Source organism: Lissotriton vulgaris, chromosome 3_1, assembly GCF_964263255.1.
Source record: "Lissotriton vulgaris chromosome 3_1, aLisVul1.2, whole genome shotgun sequence".
In the NCBI taxonomy this organism is placed as follows: Eukaryota; Metazoa; Chordata; class Amphibia; order Caudata; family Salamandridae; genus Lissotriton; species Lissotriton vulgaris.
In genome coordinates, this window is record NC_141689.1 from 404,717,686 (window position 1) to 404,739,379 (window position 21,694).

General features: G+C 39.4%; 1 protein-coding gene across 1 annotated transcript in view; it reads left to right on the plus strand.

Moving 5' to 3' along the window:
- The window catches only part of ITGA1 (integrin subunit alpha 1), an 813,868-nt gene that overhangs the window by 702,857 nt on the left and 89,317 nt on the right, over window positions 1–21,694 (plus strand). Inside the window, exon 23 of the mRNA XM_086960618.1 lies at window positions 3,409–3,498. Within this exon, the coding sequence (XP_086816744.1) occupies window positions 3,409–3,498 (90 nt within the window). The remainder of the gene's footprint in view (window positions 1–3,408; window positions 3,499–21,694) is intronic.

Genomic DNA, 21,694 nt, shown 5'->3' on the forward strand with positions numbered 1-21,694 from the left:
AGCAGGTAATAGAGGGCCGGCAGGGTAAGTGCATGAGCCCTTAAATATACCAGGACATCATCCATGTACAGAGACATGGTGTGCCAGTCCAGTTCCACTTTGATACCCCATGACTAATAGCCAAATGCATTTCCTGTAACTGCAGGGGTTCTTCCAGCTCCAACAGCTCTATCGGGATCAAATGGGGAAGTACCACTGTGCAGAGATAGTCCTGAGGCTGCACCGGCGCCGGTTCTGGAAAAGGGGAATGTAACCTTTTATAATATTGTGTAAATACTTCAGTGATGTCATTATGGATACATCGCGCGGCTCGCACTGTCCTGTGTGGCGCCAGAGTTCTGAGGATCTCCGAGCACAGTAACTTCACCAGTGTATGCCATGGCTAACTGCTGTGTGTCTGGTGGTGGGTTGATGAGGTCTTATAATCAAGGGCACACAATCTTCTTACCTCCTCCTAGTACCAACAACACAAGGCCATAAGTTGGGGGCGGGTGGCAGGCACCGCCACTGCCTCTTTGTCACTCATTTGCATGCACGTCTCTCTGTCCAGCACAGTGGTGTGAGTGTTGCCCAAACCTCCCATGTCATACTGATACAGTGTCCCAGCATGACTACTTGTAAGGCATCCCATTCGAGCACTCTTCAGCCCACTTAACCCGCATAATGGCGAAGTACTGGCTGAGGTGTGTAGCAATGGTGTCTCTATACACCGTGTCATGTAATGCTTATGTGTGAAGACGCCAAGATGGCATAATCGTGTCAGGTCCTGTAATCCTCTGAGACGTACGATGCTATATGGGGTCCACCTGCTGATAGCTCAAAGGTCTGATTATAGCCAGAGACTCTTTCGAGAGATCAGGCGAGGGAAGGAAAGGGAGGGATCAACAGGGAAGGAGATCTGTAACGAGAAAACATACAATGATCAATACCCCTTGCTGTGGCTTCTAATGTGACAGAAAACATATGTATACATCACATGCTGAATTACCCTTCTTAAATACCTGTGAAGGAACATAACTGTGCTTTATTCCAAGGTATAGAATCAGATAAGCCACTGCCTCTACTTGATCTGAAGTCATAAGAATGGCATTACTAAATCTAAATATACCCGCAGTGTCAAGTCAGAAGAAGTATGTCAATACGGTATCCATGCATACCTAGAGATGATAAGTGGAATAGAACAGGGGATAGGGGCTGTCTCCCGCGGAGCTCAACCTGCCCCTGCTATGAGAGATAACAAGCAAACACAGACTTAATTATACTGAATATGCAGAATCATATATGAAGAAATGTACTTCCATAAATAAGGAAATGAACGTTTGGCTCCAAGTTCCATAGAATAAAACCACTAGTCTCTCATAGGAACCTCTCCCATCCACTTGCTGTATTGACCTCATACATTCCAAGGAAATAGGTAGCAGGAAGAATTATACATGCAGCTGCGCGGCCGTGCAGCTGCTTTGCCAACACGTCCCCTCTGACAACGAGGGCTGTAATCCCTAGAAAAAGCTTCTGGCAACCCCGCAAAAGCCAGACCAGGCTCAACCAACGGGGTTATGAACCTTTATCAGGAAAGTACTAGGCGCGCTAGCAAGGCGCTCTCAGGGAACAAACAAAGGTCAAAGGTAACAGCCTCCACAAAAGTCGGAAGTGACTCGTCCAACGGGGCTGTATTAGACCACTCCGCTCTGGGATGGAGTGAAGATACCAAGAGAAATCAGGGAAAGTTTGGTGCTAACAGCACCCCTACCGGAATCATGAGCCGCCACCAACACTGGAAAATCCTAGAATTATCGGCACCAGATGAAAACTCCATCAAGCCTTAATCCGGCTTCAGCGTGGCATATGTGTTTTACATAAAGAAGTTCTTGAGTCAGGTATAAGACAAGCTGGATTTAATAAAGGTTAGTTCCAAGTTCTAGTTTCAAGTAAAAAAGTTAAGAAGACAATAACCACTTAAATTTAGCAATATGACATCACGAACGGAACGTCCCCTTTGCATCATGGGATGTGTAGTTCCGTTTCTACCGCTTCCGTCTACACTGAGCTGTGAGTCTCAGTAGTGTTCTATTGTGACCCCTAGAGTGTGCCGTGACAAATAGCCCTCGCCCTCCCCAATTGGAACGTGACCAGCAGTGGATTATGGTCAGACAGTCATGCCTAAATTGTCAGAGCCACATATGAGAAGACAACAGCCGATGTTGTAAAAGTTGTAATCCAGGCTTGTGCGAAACTGGTGTCCCAGTGCAAAGTAATAGTACTCCGTTTCCCCAAGGTGTCCTAGGAGCCAGACATCATGTACGCTATTGGCCTAAGTCCAGTGCTGAAAATATTTCATTGTCCGTAAACCTTGTGTGCCTGGGAACGGGGGGATCGAACAGTCCAAGGTAGGCAGCACCAAAACTTGATTTTCAGGGTGCTCCTATCTCCTGAGCGAGGGCAAGATGCACCGAAGGATGTCGGTACAGGTTACATTGTGGTGGGGTTCGGCAGCCCGACAGCATGTGCCTCCTGTATCCGCTGCAGCACCAGCACACCTGTTCAGCACAGCCACATCACTCCAAAGGTGGCCAATCTTGCAGAGGTGCCCACCTGGTGCACCCTGTGTCTACCACTGCCACAGATGAGCCTCCCAGACAGTGCAGATAGCTCTATGCCAGCACGCCCCAGCACAGACCACAAAGCAGTCCTGCTCACCTCCAAACCCTCCACCCGTCAGTGTACATCTCAGGTCTCCACTTCCAAGGGGGTGGGGGCACGAGCTCCCAACAGCACACAGGTGGCCTCTTCAGGAGCACCCTTCAGCTGCTAGGGGGCACCCACTGCTCATCATGGTCTTGGCAGGCCCTCGTTAGGGCACCATCGTAGCAGGGAGGCCACGCCCCTCTGCCCCGCGTAGCAATAGGGATGGCCCATGCAGTGAGTTAGTAGCTTGTTTTCCCCTCAGCTGCCGTTGTTGCCTCATCTCTGTCAATGGGCCAACAGCCCATCCCGGTCTCCCCAAGAATCCATCTGCCAGTGGATTCAGGCAGCGTTGGAGCCCGTAGGCACCGCAGAGGCTGTCTTACCCGCAGGCCTCCAGCCAGCGTCCAAAGCCCCAACAGCCGTCACAGCAGTTCTCCCAGGGTGGCAGCCAGGGGCGGAAGCCCCAGAAGAGGGTAGCTGCAGGCCGTCTGGCCACGGAGTCATCTTGGCCATGCCCCCATTGTGTAATATTTATTTAATAGCATCTAAATATTTAAGCTTTGCATCAATAGTTGAAAGGTTGTCAAGCTGGAGCTGGTCAAAACTTAATGTTCTAAAATATATAAACTAGAATTAAACACTAATGAAAGTATTATAGCAACTTTTGATAGGTTTAATAAGGGTATGTAGTTACTTTCAATTAATAATGTTTCTCTCCTTTAGCGACAGTGAAGAACCGCAAGAAACGCAATATGACAATATACGGAACATCACCATTCCGGTGAAGTATGAAACAAAATTAGCATTTTCAAGGTACTTAGCCTTTTTAGTTTTATTAAGAGAAACACCACACATTATGTGTCTTACTATACTTGCTGTATATAACAAATCCATCTTTAGTGTGGCATGTCTGTGCTTATTCGTACTGTCAATATATATTAGGTCTGTTTCTGTTGAACCTTGTTCATGGTAGATAATTAAATCTTCTTCAGTAGGTGCTGTTCCATGTCATTTCTGTTACATTTATAATGATAATTTGATGCATACTCCCGTATTTTACAAATCTTTGTGAATGTGCTTTGGAACCTGCTCAAAAAGGTCTTTTCTTTTACTTTATGTTTTGACTATTATTTTCATATACTGTTTACTTTCAGCATTCAGTTACATTTAATTGAGCAGGATCATGAGCAAAGTCAAAAATGCTACAGAAATTGCAGTTTCCAAATTATTTCTTAAGTACAAAAGCAAGCTCTTGTGTTTTGGGAAAACAGATACAAGGCAAAATCCATGCATATTGAAGAAATAAATGACATATCAAATGCATGGCTGCTACTTGTTTAAGCAAGTCCTGGTGCAGGTATCTTAAGAGAGTGTGCAGGAGGAGATTACAGAATGGACCACTAGGTCAGCAGATACCAATAACAAACCAACAAACTAGGAATTATTGGGCAAACATCTAGGCAATCACATGTTTATGTAAAGTTAGACAGATCTTTCCTTCAGAACAACTAAATGTTACTTTCATAGAGTTATCACCTGAACATAAAGGTCAGTTGTCAATTAGATCTAGATAACTGTAGATATGACGACAGTTCAATCTTATTATACACTGCACGTTAGATAGTTTAGTGTGCAGAAAAAGCTGCTATTTGGAGAAGCCTTTCCCTAGCCTTCTAGTAGTATAACATTGTGCTAAATTTACAGTTAGGGTACGATGCACTGTACGACACCAAAGTACAAGACACTATTCTTTTCAGTGCACCTCCGGCATCCTCAGTGTTTTCAGTGGCAATATAAAGAGCGGCAATTTTAACTGATCTCTACTCAACAGTTGTCTAGCAGCTTTGCTTGTCCTTTAACTCTTGTCCGCTGAATATTTTTAGTTTGAAATATTTATATGACATTTTAAACAGTAACACAATTGTGCAATCATGCAGAGGTATAATGCAAATATACTAGTCTCATGTAAACACCAGTACGCTCTCATCCTCGAGTGCAGGCAGCATAACAGCACTCGTCCCACACTGATCGGCAACAGAATGCATTTGAACTAAAGCGAATAGAGTTTGTCTTGCAATTTAAGATGGTCTGGTGACATACACATCCCACATTAGGCTAATTGGCTCACGGCCACCCCACAGCCTAAGCAACATTAACATGTCTGCCCCCCCCCCCCCCCGTCCATTTAAAAAAAACAATAATCCACAGGGCAACACGGGGTGAGTTGACAACCTCCAGGCCATGGCAATTTGCTTCTTCAATAGTATAAGCGCCGGTCCACAAATCTCCAATTCAAACAGTTGGCTTTGGAATGAACCTTGAGCCCCAGTAGGCAGAGCTCAGGTGTACACGGGACTCAGTGGCCCACTATCTCAGAGGAGATAGACATAACCTGAGCCCACACTGGCTACTGCTAGGAGCATTTCCACTCCATGTAGAAGACTTCCACAGCCGCCTTCCTACACCTTGGAGAGTTTGTAAGTGTCCCCTGAACATGTAGTATATTCGGTGTGGGGTGAGGTATGTTTCATGCACACAACTAAATTGTGTAAAGCGGAGGTGCGCATTCCAGGACACCCCCCAATCCTGGTCCACTACGGTGCTCCACTACATGGTCGTAAACACTGTTGCTAGGTCAGCTTTCTACTTTGCCTTGTGTTTGGATGTCAGGTTATGTGACTGCTCACATAGAAGTCTATACAATGTCATCACACCCCTCCTGCCCATGTCGTGAGTCACTATCCCCATCAATACTGAAGAGGGAGATGGCTCCACTGTTGTGCCCCCATCCAGCCTTTGTGGTTAATATGCACTAGTATGTTGAATATGAAAAACTGACCACTCTGGATCCTGTACAACTCATCTAGATCATGGAGCGCCTCAAAGTTCTCTTCCAGGAACAGCCCCCCGATACACACTCACACCTACCTCTCTCCATGCCTGGGTCTCGACCCACACCACCAGATCCCTGGCCTCAGGCAACACCCACAAGCCAAAATGGGGGTATAAAGGCATGGCTCACAACCAGCATGAACATACTGTCTCCAGCAGGAGCGGGCCATTTTCATCAAGGCAGAGGCATGCGCTCTACTGTCTACCAACCGGAGCAGCCAAGTGTATTTACTCCATAATATAAGTTCACTAGCATGTATTTTCTCCAGTGTGTTACAATCAGTTATTACCAGTTCATTCTACTTGGATACAGTTCATAAAGTAAGCATATGCAATTGTGTTACTGTATATTACACAGCCACTATTGCACCCATTTCTTGACAATTGTAAACTTTGAGTGCTTTCTTTGAGTATCCACTACGTTCTTCTTATGTGTAGTTGTCAAGCAGTTTTAAGATTATTGTGACATTTGGTATTACATTGATGAATTCTGTGGGGATTTTGGACAAACAGTGAAAATGAGCATGCGGTGTTCTCCGTTATGGAAGATCTCGAGATATCTGATATTGTCATTATCCTTACCATAATCAATCTTGAACTCTGTGAAGGTTTTGAGTTCATTAGCTAAAAAATCCTTTTTTTGGCCACTTGAAGAATAAGCTTGTTTGGATCACACTAGATTAGTTTTAGGGTTTTCATTTAGACAAGTGATAGAAGTTGTCTTTTTCAACTTTTATCTCTGAGAAATTTCAGCTACCTTGTAGCAGCTGTTAGGCAAAGCAGACCTTCCACTGTAAATAACGATTAGGGTGTTCTGTGATGCTCCTGCAGTAACATACCATCCAGCTATTTGTATCCCTATATAGAGCAAATAATCAAAGAGGAGGGAGAAAGAAGAAGCTGTGATCCATTCAGCTTCCTTAGTCTAAGTCAAAAAATCATGTGGGGAAGGGATCAATTGTCCTTCATAACCTGGATAGCCACTTTTTCAGTGTCCCAATAAAAAACCCTCAATCATGTATAAAAGATGGAATTGGCTGTGTATCTTGATTCTCAGCCTCTTAATCACGTGACAGCATCATCATGGGGTTAGTGCTCATGCTTCCTCCACCCGCAGTTGAACCTCTGGTTAGTGCAATAGGGATCAGTGATATAGGGGTCAAAAGTGGCTTTAAAAATACTCAAAAGTAAAATTGTCCCTAGCTTAGAGTTTATACAAGGAAAAAGGAGAGGATTTGGTGGTTGTCAAGAGCTCATAGTACCTCATCCATTAAATGCCGACAATGTAAAAAAACAAATTATACAAAATCAATTTTAAATGCCCAACGTAAAAACACAATAAGCATAAGATTTTTTTTTTTAAATCTCTATCATTTATTCCAAATATTACACATTCATCTTTTATATCTTCATATAAAACACAATCATAAATAAAATCATTGGAATCACAAAGTATTATCATAAAATCATTGGAATCACAGAGAGAAAAGTTGTCGACGCAGCGTTTTGGTTTATGCTTTAAAACACCTTCATCAGGACCAAAGTTCTAAATATAAGGAACATACAATTAGTTTAACAGTTTGTAATGTTTTACATGTGCATCTCACAACAAGAAAGTCTAATGACTGAAACATAGTTAACTAACATTTCGTCAGCTTTACATTTTTTATCAGGATACATATTAGAAAAGCTCTATTCATAATTTGGATGACAACCACTTTACAATCCCAGGTAACAACAAGGTTGTATTCTCTATTTGTCTCTTTAGTCTCTTGAGTCTATGCACTATTTTCAGAGTCCATACAACGTTTCTATATGGGAGAACACCACATACCTCAATATCATATGCAGAACGAACAAACAGGGATGTCCTATATTTAGTAACTAGTCAAAATATCGAGTTTTTAATTTCGAATAGACATAATATTGAGTTAAAAATGTAGAATAGACATAATGTCGACTAGACATAATATAGACTACAAAAATATCGACTAGATAAAATTAATATAGGGTGGGAAGTAATTTAATTATAATAAATTAAATATGTTATTTTAGTTATTGGTATTCATTTAGAATTATTTGTTAATTAATTGAAAATTGGCAATTAATTAAAATATAATTTGTAATTAATTTTAATTGATTAATTGATAAATATGTTAATGTTATTAATTTTTTTATGTAGCGGGTTGTGGGTTTATAGGGGAATAGGGTGGGAAGTAATTTTATTATAATTAAATAAATATGTAATTTAACTTTGGGGTATTTATTTAGAATTAATTGTTAATTAATTATTAATTGGCAATTATTAAAATATAATTGGTAATTAATTTTAATTGATGAATTGATAAATATGTTAATGTTATAAACTTTTTTTATCTAGCGGGTTGTGGGTTTATAGGGAATAGGGTGGGAAGTAATTTTATTATAATTTATTAAATATGTAATTTAATTTTGGGGTATTTATTTAGAATTAAATGTTAATTAATTATTAATTGGCAATTAATTAAAATATAATTGGTAATTAATTTTAATTGATTAATTGATAGATATGTTAATTTTAGTAATTTATTTTCTGTAGGAGGTTGCGGGTTCATGGGGGAATAGGGTGGGAAGTAATTTAATTATAATTATTTAAATATGTTATTTTAATAAGTGGTATTTATTTAGAATTAATCGTAAATTAATTATTAATTTGTAATTAATTAAAATATATTTTGTAATTTATAGTAATTGATTAATTGATAATTATGTTACTTTAATTAAATTCATTTCTGTGGGTTGTGTGTTTTTAGGGGATTAGCTTGTGAAGTAATTTAATTGTAAGTGATTACATTTTTGAATAAAAAATTTATTGAGTTTTAAAAAATACTTTTAAATTGTTAATTATTTTATTTTTAATAGGAAAATAATTACTATTAGTAGGTAATTTTTATTTTTAAATACTTTTTATTTGTATTTTAAATTGATTATTTAATATATTTTACACAATTGTAAAATATTTTAATTAATTTGTAATTGGTGTAACTATTTATAATATTTAAATAAGAAGTATTTACTTGCCCTACTATTGCACTCACTGTAGTTGGAATAGTAATTTTACCCCTACGCTATCCAACGCTTTCCCTACTGTTGCACTCACTGGAGTGGGAATAGTAATTTTTACCCCTAGGCTATCCAACGCTTTCCTTACTGTTGCACTCACTGGAGTGGGAATACTAAATTTTACCCCTACGCTATCCAACGCTTTCCCTACTGTTTCACTCACTGGAGTGGGAATAGTAATATTTACTCCTACGCTATCTAACGCTTTCCCTACTGTTGCTCTCTCTGGAGCGGTAATAGTCATTTTTACCCCTACGCTATCCAATGTTTTCCCTACTGTTGCACTCTCTGGAATAGGAATAGTAATTTTTACCCCTATGCTATCCAACACTTACCCTACTGTTACACTCACTGGAGTTGGAATAGAAATTTAAACCCCTACGCTATCCAATGCTTTCCCTACTGTTGCACTCACTGGAGTGGGAATAGTAATTTTTACCTCTACGCTATCCAACGCTTTCCCTACTGTTGCACTCTCTGGAGTGGTAATAGTAATTTTTACCCCTACGCTATCCAATGTTTTCCCTACTGTTGCACTCGCTGGAGTGGGAATAGTAATTTTACCCCTACACTATCCAACGCTGTCCCTACTTTTGCACTCTCTGGAGTGGGAATAGTAATTTTTACCTATACGCTATCCAACGCTTTCCCTACTGTTGCACTCTCTGGAGTGAGAATAGTAATTTTTACCCCTACGCTATCCAACGCTTTCCCTACTGTGGCACTCTCTGGAGTTGGAACAGTAATTTTTACCCCTACGCTATCCAACGCTTTCCCTACTGTTGCACTCACTGGAGTTGGAATAGTAATTTTAACCCCTATGCTATCCAACGCTTTCCCTACTGTTGCACTCACTGGAGTTGGAATAGTAATTTTAACCCCTACGCTATTGAATGTTTTCCCTACTGTTGCACTCTCTGGAGTGGGAATAGTAATTTTTACCCCTACGCTATCCAATGCTTTCCCTACTGTTGCACTCACTGGAGTCGTTACAGTAAATGTAACCCTTTCGCTATCCTACGGTAAAAATATTGTATATGTTTTGTAAATATGTATATTTATATATATATGTATTAAAAAAAATAATTTGAAAGTTACATTAAAGTTACATTATCATTATTTCTCAATTTTATGTTTATTTAAGTATTTTAAATATGTTTACATTAATTTAATTTATTATTGTATAACTTTTAATTTACTTTTAAGACATTTAAAAAATTCGATATTTTGACAGTCTGAAGGGCATAATATCAAGGGGGTTTATCTCCGCTTTTTTGGCTTTAAAAGCCAACAAAGCGGAGATAAAATTATCTCCCTATTACCTAGCTGTCGCTAACACCAGTTAGCGACAGCTAGTAGGAGATAGCGACCATCTTGGGCCCCACTTTGCATGTCAGTGATATTTATCACTAATGACATCAAGGCAGAGGCATGCGCTCTACTGTCTACCAACCGGAGCAGCCAAGTGTATTTACTCCATAATATAAGTTCACTAGCATGTATTTTCTCCAGTGTGTTACAATCAGTTATTACCAGTTCATTCTACTTGGATACAGTTCATAAAGTAAGCATATGCAATTGTGTTACTGTATATTACACAGCCACTATTGCACCCATTTCTTGACAATTGTAAACTTTGAGTGCTTTCTTTGAGTATCCACTACGTTCTTCTTATGTGTAGTTGTCAAGCAGTTTTAAGATTATTGTGACATTTGGTATTACATTGATGAATTCTGTGGGGATTTTGGACAAACAGTGAAAATGAGCATGCGGTGTTCTCCGTTATGGAAGATCTCGAGATATCTGATATTGTCATTATCCTTACCATAATCAATCTTGAACTCTGTGAAGGTTTTGAGTTCATTAGCTAAAATATCCTTTTTTTGGCCACTTGAAGAATAAGCTTGTTTGGATCACACTAGATTAGTTTTAGGGTTTTCATTTAGACAAGTGATAGAAGTTGTCTTTTTCAACTTTTATCTCTGAGAAATTTCAGCTACCTTGTAGCAGCTGTTAGGCAAAGCAGACCTTCCACTGTAAATAACGATTAGGGTGTTCTGTGATGCTCCTGCAGTAACATACCATCCAGCTATTTGTATCCCTATATAGAGCAAATAATCAAAGAGGAGGGAGAAAGAAGAAGCTGTGATCCATTCAGCTTCCTTAGTCTAAGTCAAAAAATCATGTGGGGAAGGGATCAATTGTCCTTCATAACCTGGATAGCCACTTTTTCAGTGTCCCAATAAAAAACCCTCAATCATGTATAAAAGATGGAATTGGCTGTGTATCTTGATTCTCAGCCTCTTAATCACGTGACAGCATCATCATGGGGTTAGTGCTCATGCTTCCTCCACCCGCAGTTGAACCTCTGGTTAGTGCAATAGGGATCAGTGATATAGGGGTCAAAAGTGGCTTTAAAAATACTCAAAAGTAAAATTGTCCCTAGCTTAGAGTTTATACAAGGAAAAAGGAGAGGATTTGGTGGTTGTCAAGAGCTCATAGTACCTCATCCATTAAATGCCGACAATGTAAAAAAACAAATTATACAAAATCAATTTTAAATGCCCAACGTAAAAACACAATAAGCATAAGATTTTTTTTTTTAAATCTCTATCATTTATTCCAAATATTACACATTCATCTTTTATATCTTCATATAAAACACAATCATAAATAAAATCATTGGAATCACAAAGTATTATCATAAAATCATTGGAATCACAGAGAGAAAAGTTGTCGACGCAGCGTTTCGGTTTATGCTTTAAAACACCTTCATCAGGACCAAAGTTCTAAATATAAGGAACATACAATTAGTTTAACAGTTTGTAATGTTTTACATGTGCATCTCACAACAAGAAAGTCTAATGACTGAAACATAGTTAACTAACATTTCGTCAGCTTTACATTTTTTATCAGGATACATATTAGAAAAGCTCTATTCATAATTTGGATGACAACCACTTTACAATCCCAGGTAACAACAAGGTTGTATTCTCTATTTGTCTCTTTAGTCTCTTGAGTCTATGCACTATTTTCAGAGTCCATACAACGTTTCTATATGGGAGAACACCACATACCTCAATATCATATGCAGAACGAACAAACAGGGATGTCCTATATTTAGTAACTAGTCAAAATATCGAGTTTTTAATTTCGAATAGACATAATATTGAGTTAAAAATGTAGAATAGACATAATGTCGACTAGACATAATATAGACTACAAAAATATCGACTAGATAAAATTAATATAGGGTGGGAAGTAATTTAATTATAATAAATTAAATATGTTATTTTAGTTATTGGTATTCATTTAGAATTATTTGTTAATTAATTGAAAATTGGCAATTAATTAAAATATAATTTGTAATTAATTTTAATTGATTAATTGATAAATATGTTAATGTTATTAATTTTTTTTATGTAGCGGGTTGTGGGTTTATAGGGGAATAGGGTGGGAAGTAATTTTATTATAATTAAATAAATATGTAATTTAACTTTGGGGTATTTATTTAGAATTAATTGTTAATTAATTATTAATTGGCAATTATTAAAATATAATTGGTAATTAATTTTAATTGATGAATTGATAAATATGTTAATGTTATTAACTTTTTTTATCTAGCGGGTTGTGGGTTTATAGGGAATAGGGTGGGAAGTAATTTTATTATAATTTATTAAATATGTAATTTAATTTTGGGGTATTTATTTAGAATTAAATGTTAATTAATTATTAATTGGCAATTAATTAAAATATAATTGGTAATTAATTTTAATTGATTAATTGATAGATATGTTAATTTTAGTAATTTATTTTCTGTAGGAGGTTGCGGGTTCATGGGGGAATAGGGTGGGAAGTAATTTAATTATAATTATTTAAATATGTTATTTTAATAAGTGGTATTTATTTAGAATTAATCGTAAATTAATTATTAATTTGTAATTAATTAAAATATATTTTGTAATTTATAGTAATTGATTAATTGATAATTATGTTACTTTAATTAAATTCATTTCTGTGGGTTGTGTGTTTTTAGGGGATTAGCTTGTGAAGTAATTTAATTGTAAGTGATTACATTTTTGAATAAAAAATTTATTGAGTTTTAAAAAATACTTTTAAATTGTTAATTATTTTATTTTTAATAGGTAAATAATTACTATTAGTAGGTAATTTTTATTTTTAAATACTTTTTATTTGTATTTTAAATTGATTATTTAATATATTTTACACAATTGTAAAATATTTTAATTAATTTGTAATTGGTGTAACTATTTATAATATTTAAATAAGAAGTATTTACTTGCCCTACTATTGCACTCACTGTAGTTGGAATAGTAATTTTACCCCTACGCTATCCAACGCTTTCCCTACTGTTGCACTCACTGGAGTGGGAATAGTAATTTTTACCCCTAGGCTATCCAACGCTTTCCTTACTGTTGCACTCACTGGAGTGGGAATACTAAATTTTACCCCTACGCTATCCAACGCTTTCCCTACTGTTTCACTCACTGGAGTGGGAATAGTAATATTTACTCCTACGCTATCTAACGCTTTCCCTACTGTTGCTCTCTCTGGAGCGGTAATAGTCATTTTTACCCCTACGCTATCCAATGTTTTCCCTACTGTTGCACTCTCTGGAATAGGAATAGTAATTTTTACCCCTATGCTATCCAACACTTACCCTACTGTTACACTCACTGGAGTTGGAATAGAAATTTAAACCCCTACGCTATCCAATGCTTTCCCTACTGTTGCACTCACTGGAGTGGGAATAGTAATTTTTACCTCTACGCTATCCAACGCTTTCCCTACTGTTGCACTCTCTGGAGTGGTAATAGTAATTTTTACCCCTACGCTATCCAATGTTTTCCCTACTGTTGCACTCGCTGGAGTGGGAATAGTAATTTTACCCCTACACTATCCAACGCTGTCCCTACTTTTGCACTCTCTGGAGTGGGAATAGTAATTTTTACCTATACGCTATCCAACGCTTTCCCTACTGTTGCACTCTCTGGAGTGAGAATAGTAATTTTTACCCCTACGCTATCCAACGCTTTCCCTACTGTTGCACTCTCTGGAGTTGGAACAGTAATTTTTACCCCTACACTATCCAACGCTTTCCCTACTGTTGCACTCACTGGAGTTGGAATAGTAATTTTAACCCCTATGCTATCCAACGCTTTCCCTACTGTTGCACTCACTGGAGTTGGAATAGTAATTTTAACCCCTACGCTATTGAATGTTTTCCCTACTGTTGCACTCTCTGGAGTGGGAATAGTAATTTTTACCCCTACGCTATCCAATGCTTTCCCTACTGTTGCACTCACTGGAGTCGTTACAGTAAATGTAACCCTTTCGCTATCCTACGGTAAAAATATTGTATATGTTTTGTAAATATGTATATTTATATATATATGTATTAAAAAAAATAATTTGAAAGTTACATTAAAGTTACATTATCATTATTTCTCAATTTTATGTTTATTTAAGTATTTTAAATATGTTTAAATTAATTTAATTTATTATTGTATAACTTTTAATTTACTTTTAAGACATTTAAAAAATTCGATATTTTGACAGTCTGAAGGGCATATTATCAAGGGGGTTTATCTCCGCTTTTTTGGCTTTAAAAGCCAACAAAGCGGAGATAAAATTATCTCCCTATTACCTAGCTGTCGCTAACACCAGTTAGCGACAGCTAGTAGGAGATAGCGACCATCTTGGGCCCCACTTTGCATGTCAGTGATATTTATCACTAATGACATGCAAAGTGGGCGTGCCAAGATGTTAGCGACTGAAAACAGTCGCTAACATGGCTATCTCCTATTACCAACTTTTGGAGATATTCGTGCTAAGCGCGAATATCTCCAAAAGCTAACACCTGCCCTGAGCAGTTCTTAGCCATGTTATCCAATGGGAGGTGGATAACATGGCTAAGAGCATTAGCTCGGTAATGCATGAATATCGCTGACTTTTCAGCGATATTCATGCATTGCAGCGATTTTTATCGCATTTGCGATAAACCTTGGTAATACCAAGGTTTATTTGCGGTTAAAATCGCCGTAACTCTGCAGTAAATTTTTGTCTCTAACCAAGCAATAGCGATAATTATCGCTATTGCTTGGTAATATGCCCCACCTTGGTAATATACCCCTATATTTTTTACACTCGATATTTTGGAGTCGATATTTTAGTACTGACCTGTTTGAAGATAGGAAGTCGATATTTTTGCAGTCGATATTTTGACCTCGATATTTTGTCCTCTCGATATTTTGACTGTTGATGTTCTGTCAGTGATCCCCTATATTACTCTAGGGACATCTACTATGCAAGAGTCCCTTAAAAGTAAAGAATGTCACCGTCACGTATATATATACATAATAAGCAATCGTATTTGATCATTTCTACATTTAAAAGAGTGATACCTTTGTTAATTAGGGAACCTGCATAGGTTGCACTGTATTGGGGCCAGTGTCCTTATTTGAAATAAAAACAGGTTTCTGAAAAAATAATAGAAGAAAACCAGCTGTGGGGGGCATACTAATGTAATATTACTTGATATTTGATTTGATTTGATTTATCTATTTCTAGAGCGCACGAATGCCCGAAGGCGTCTTGGCGCTATGACATGCCCGTAGTCCTGAGCTGGTCTTAGGTTTATGCCGTGAACAACCATGTTTTGATTTGCTTTCTGAACAAGACCAAAGATGGGCTGTTTTTTATATCTAATGGTAGTTGATTCCATGTCCTTGCTGCGTGAACGAGGAAACTTCTTCCCCCCCAGTTTGCTCGTTTATTATTATTATTATTATTGCATTTATTGAGCGCACAGCTACCCCGAGGTTTCCCGGCGCTTGCCTTGGGAACCCGTCCTGGCTTTTCCCTGTGAGATAGCCCCTACAGGGCATCCCCAAGGTGAAAGCCAGGCATCCCGCCGCAGGGGGGCCGTTGTGGAGATTATGCAAGCTTAATGCCCAGAGTTGCAGAGTGAGAACCCATGATTAGAGCAGGCACCGAAGCGAGAATTATCGAGTCCGTGGACATTTGAGCTCAAGACCCTGCCGCGTCGGGAATTGAACCCTGGTCCCGGGTCCGACCTCAGCTTCCGGGTCTGCCTGCTCTACACCGTGAGCCACACTTCTCCACTATTTGAACTTGGGAATTGCTATCAGTTTTTGTTGGCCAGATCTAAGTAGTCTGGATGGTTCGTATTTCCTCAACTGCGTCTTTATGAAAAGAGGTCCTTTGCCCTGCAGGGCCTTATAGGTCAAACATAGTGAAATGTGAAATGTGAAATGATATTATGCCGAAGGGTTTGCACTATGATACCTTACCAGTTTGAAGAAACTCGGCCATGTGCACTGTTGCAATTTGATAAATGTAATCTTGTCAACATGAGTAAAAGATCAGGGGGTGACCTCCTGAAAGCAGTCTGACAATGCGACTTCCTGTGGATAGATTAAACATTCTGTAAGTTTAAACGGCCTCTGTATTGCGGATATCTCTCTTCGTTATAGCTTTTTTTTTAATGCTAGCTCTTTCTACACCCCTTGAGAAGAGGAACTATTTCGGGGTTTGGGGTGACAGTTCACAGCCCCTCTCCACATAAATTAAAGCGTTATAAAACAAGTGCCCATCTTGAACTGTTCAGAGTACTTGTTAGAAAAAACGCACTAAAGCTGCAGTATTATTTCTAACGGGTTAACCGCTCAGAGCTGCTAGGTTACGGTATCCTGGTGTCGTTCTATATTACGACCGGAGACTCAAGATATAGACCGCCGGGCCTGTAATTCCTTGTTAGTGATAACAAACACGGTGATATTCACTCTTTATCAACCGTCTCTCAGGCATGCGCCGCCCGTACTTCCAATCTGTTATATCAAAAATTCACCCTCAAGCTGATTACAACGCAAGCAACTCACTGGTAAGAGTGCTAGCTGTCGCAGTGCACTAAACTGCAAAAATAGGAATTCTGTAAACGGACCTAGTGGGAACAAAACTTTCAATCAATATTGTCATAAACTTCCCGTTAAAGCTAATTACAAAGCAAGCAGCTCACTGATAGGGGTTCTAACGGATGGGGTGCACTCTGCCGCGAAAAAAACAACAAAACGCATTCTGTAAGGGGACCTCATAGGAAAGTTCACTTAAAATATGAGATGCGGCCTCATGTATCCTTGCACGCCGATTTGAATGGTAATCAGAGGTTCGCCACTGCAACGTGGATTAAATCTCGTGCGCTGTCCAATCGGCTTCCTATAATCGTATCACGTGGTAGGGGAAAAACGCTAGTGCGAGCTTGTCGGTTAACCTATTGATGATTGGTACTCTACTCTCGTGGTGGACGATGCCCAGGAACATTGAATGTTCTAACTATGCGTCTGGGCTCTTCTGTTTTTTTAAAAACCAAAAAGTAAAATGCGGCTATACTACATGCACTTTTCTTACTTACTCATGAGTCGATGTCTAATTAAAACTCTTGAAGAAATATGTGTTCGTGGCTGATCACTCCTACTGGACCTAAACAGGGACAAGTGACGGTATCAATCATTGTTTCGATTAAAACACATGCCGTCATGTTCTATCTTCTTGACTGGTATCTGGATTATCATATAGCCTATTACATAAACCGGGCCTAATCTTAATTACTATGGGGCATATTACCAACAACTAGCGATAATTATCGGTATGTTGGCTTAGCTGCAGTATTTTTATCGCCGAGCTGCAGCAATTTGTATCGCTTAGGAACCTTGCTATTATCAAGGTTTATCTCCTAAGCGATAAAAATCGGCTGAAATGCATGAATATCGCTGAAAAGTCAGCGATATTCATGCATTACCGAGCTATTGCTCTTAGCCTTGTTATCCACCTACCATTGGATAACATGGCTAAGAACTGCTCAGGGGCAGGTGTTAGCTTTTGGATATAATCGCACTTAGCGCGAATATCTCCAAAAGTTGGTAATAGGAGATAGCGATGTTAGCGACTGTTTCCAGTCGCTAACATCTTGGCACGCCCACTTTGCATGTCATTAGTGATAAATATCACTGACATGCAAAGCGGGGCCCAACTGGTGTTAGCGACAGCTAGGTAATAGGGAGATAATTTTATCTCCGCTTTCTTGGCTTTTAAAGCCAAAAAGCGGAGATAAACCCCCTTGATAATATGCCCCCAAATTCCCACGGAATAAGGGATACAAGTAGCATAGGAATGTACTATGTGCTAAGGTCCAGATGCGCAAGATATCTTGTTGAGGCCAAATCAGAATAAAAGAAACTATTCACCAAAGGTTATTGAATCTACTAAGTAAATACTGGTAGGACACTGGCCCCAATACAGTGCAACTTATGCAGGTTCTCTAATTAACAAAGGTATCACTCTTTTAAATATAGAAATTATCAAATACGATTGCTTAATATGTATATATAAACGTGACGGTGACATTCTTTACTTTTAAGGGAGTCATCCAGATAAGAAGATCTTTATCTAGTAGGCCTAAAGACTCACTGGAAGCTCGCTGAAGTATTTATCAGAATCGCGGAAGGTATGTGTGAGAGCCTCAATATGGGCGCTTCGCCCAATGATGTAACTAAACACTGCGCCTATATTCTAAATCTAAGAAACATGCCCGTATGAACGCACACTGATCGGGACATTTTCTCACTCACTTAGAAACGTGCCGCTTATAACTCACTCTCTATGCGGACATGAATGCATTCTGTTATAATACTCACTAAAGTACTCATCAACATAACCGAACTACTCGCTACATTAGCAAGTATAATTTAAGCACCCGGCGGCCATTCGTTGCAGGCGATCAATCGGACATGGCTAACTACAGTTAACATACACGAAAAGCACCATGAGGTCTGTTTTGGTTCATTAATACGCTTGAGTCACATTCCTTTTTTCCTCAACACCTAGTAAAGCGAGGCATGAAGAAAAGGCATATAACTTCGCATTATAGACACATTGGAATAGAAGAGGCTCACACAGTGAATTAAGACACCATAACAATCCTCCATTATCTCATGTTAACAGAACAAGCAGAGATATTTTGCCAATTATGAAATGCAGTCATGTCATGTACACACCGAAACTCTCTCCCTTTTAAGAACTGGAAGAGAGAAGTATTGCCATGATATGAGGCTAGTGGTCAACTGATGAAGTATTGCCATTTTCTTGTTGCTATTTTTGATTATTTGAAATATTTAAAATACGAACAAACAGACAGCACTGAGAGGAAGAGTGGTTAACTTAATACCTTTCTATAGGTTTGTGTCCCCTTTTCACATGCCTCACCTTCTTTTGTTCACAGGTACCACTGGACCTTGCCAAGAAATAGATTAAAATATCTTTTTCCCACTTCTCCTCGAGAATACATTATTTTCGATGGACACACACTAAGAGACACCCCCAGTCTCACATCACTTACTCACCCTGGTCCTGAAGAAAGCCCATCTGACCTATAGAGGCAAAAAAAGGGCTGAAACATGTCGACCATTTTAAAGGACTCTTAAAGTGCGGGAGATCCATAACCAAATCTCAGAACGCACTACACTTTATTTTTTAACCAATATCTCAAATCCAGACTTACTAAATTGACTCCTGGCTGTACGAGTATTTTTAAAGCCACTTTTGACCCCTATATCACTGATCACTACTGCACTAACCAGGGGTTCACCTCCGGGTGGAGGAAGCATGAGCACTAACCTCATGATGATGCTGTTACGTGATTAAGAGGCAGAGAATCAAGATATACCACCAATTCCATCTTTTACACGTGATTGAGAGTTTTTTATTGGGACACTGAACACGAGGAATCGCTAACCCAGGTTTCGCAGGACAAGTTATCCTCTCCCTATATAGAGCACCAACTTCCACTGATGATTGAAGGGTACCCAGTGCACTTCCACACCAAAGATCTTACCCTATACTCAGAAATCCGAGGCAGTTGCATGTACATTGACATGAACAGAACATGCGCTGGTGGGTAAGACAGCAGTGGTGTCCAGTATCAGTAATGGTGACGTTACCTAATGATCACTGCATTTCACCCGTTGGCATCAACTTCTTGGTGCAAGATTTAGTCAATAGGTAAACTTCATGTGCAGCCAGTTCTTCAATTTGTTTTCAAATTCTCAGGTGATCATGTTTCACCAACCATGCATCTCCTCCTCTGAATATTAAAAACATGAACAGTTGGGCTTCAGGGAAATTAGATGAATGTGAACTGAGTCTTATGTTCATTTTTTGGTGGATATATTCCTTTAAACTATCACCTGTGACTCCCGCTCTGTTTTAAGAGAGGCATTAATGTGTCTCTCTACACTATCAGTAGTAAATGGTAAGGTAAATTACTTGATATAATTCTCATGGATGTATTTTTTGGGATAGCAAAGTTCACCAACTACTCATATTAATGGAAACGATGAAAAAGGAATGCACCTTAGCCTAGTGTTTAAATGACATACAAGCAGCCCATATTATGTCCATGTCAACTACTATGTCTTCCTTTATAGATCTGGCTAGACAACACAGCTGTTTGCTATACCTATTGTTGTCAATTCTTTAAAAGATACAGAGAGTGGGCTATGGCTCCACCCAGACAAGTATATTTCTCTCTCACCTGTGGAGTATTTTACACTCTGTACCTGGAAACATCACACATTGCATTATTTATCTAATGTCTACATTATATTAAGAATGCAATTGATTTTGTTTTGCTTTTTCATGGCAACAGTTTTTTCTTAAATGTTTTAGTTAGGACTAAATATGCAAGTGGGATTCATTGCCTTTGCTAGTTCTTTTTATTGGGCTACCTCATAACCAATGCACTTCAGAAATTCTGTGTACCAGAAGAAAAGAGCTTATCTGTTCACTAAAGCATTTATGGTTCTGGAAGATAACCATACATCAGTAATCCACAAACAGCTGGATCTGTGCAGAATGGGAAATTATTATGAATATTATTATATAGTTTAATAGGGTACATAGCTACCCAATAGAGTTTCCCAGTACTAGTCATGTGTTGGTAAAACAGCAGAACAATAAAAGGCAGTAGATTTAGGAGAGCCAAGTCTTTAGAAGTTTCTGAAAAACACTGAATGATTGACAGAAGCAGAATGTGTTCCACAATTAGAAACCCAAATAGGAGAAAGACTGGTCGCCCTGGGGAGGCGGAGCTTGCTGGCAACATTGGCGGACGCGTGATCCCCTACCTCTGCGTCGCCACCCGACAATATCCGTTAATTATCCTTCATCAGCTTAATTTTGTACAACACAAAGTGTACACACTGGCCCTCACACGGTTCAGGTAACCAGCGGGAGCACGATCTGCGCTCGGAGGAGCAGCAGCACTCGACGGCGGCAGAGGCGAATCTGGCAGCGAGCGAGGCCACAAATCCACGGCCTTGCGTGGACTCGGACCTGGGCGACGTGCTGTTGCGTGCGGATCCGGGAGACGCCTGAGACCGGTGAGCGCCGCATCCTCGGCGTTCTGAGCAGTGAGCCCCGGACTTCGGGGGGGGGGAACAAATCCCATCCGGACCCCCCCCTATACACCACTGCACCCTGAGAGCTGTTTGTCAACATGAGCCCTTCACCCTGGCACCAACGCAGCAGCTGAGGGGAGACTACACCGGCCCTCGGAACTCGGCCCCCTACAGTGCGACCTAGTCAGGAAGAGTCTGAGGAGAGAGACTCGAGGCACAGAGACGCTGATATTCGCACTACACCAGTGCTCAAACTTCTACAACACTACCCCCAGGCATCCAGACCCACTCTGGATGCAGGACTCTACTATCACAGGATATAGTGAGTGGGGGCTACCTTGCGGCTCTCTGATTTGCTGGACAGGTTGTAGCAAAACCTAAGGGTCAGGGCTGGCAAACGGCGCTACATTCTGAGGGACACCAGCCCACAGCAACGAAATTGAGCAGCTCTGGGGCCGTACTCGCGCAGTTGATCCCAGGGAAAGCCAAGTGAGATAGTGCGCCAAAGAAATACTGCGACG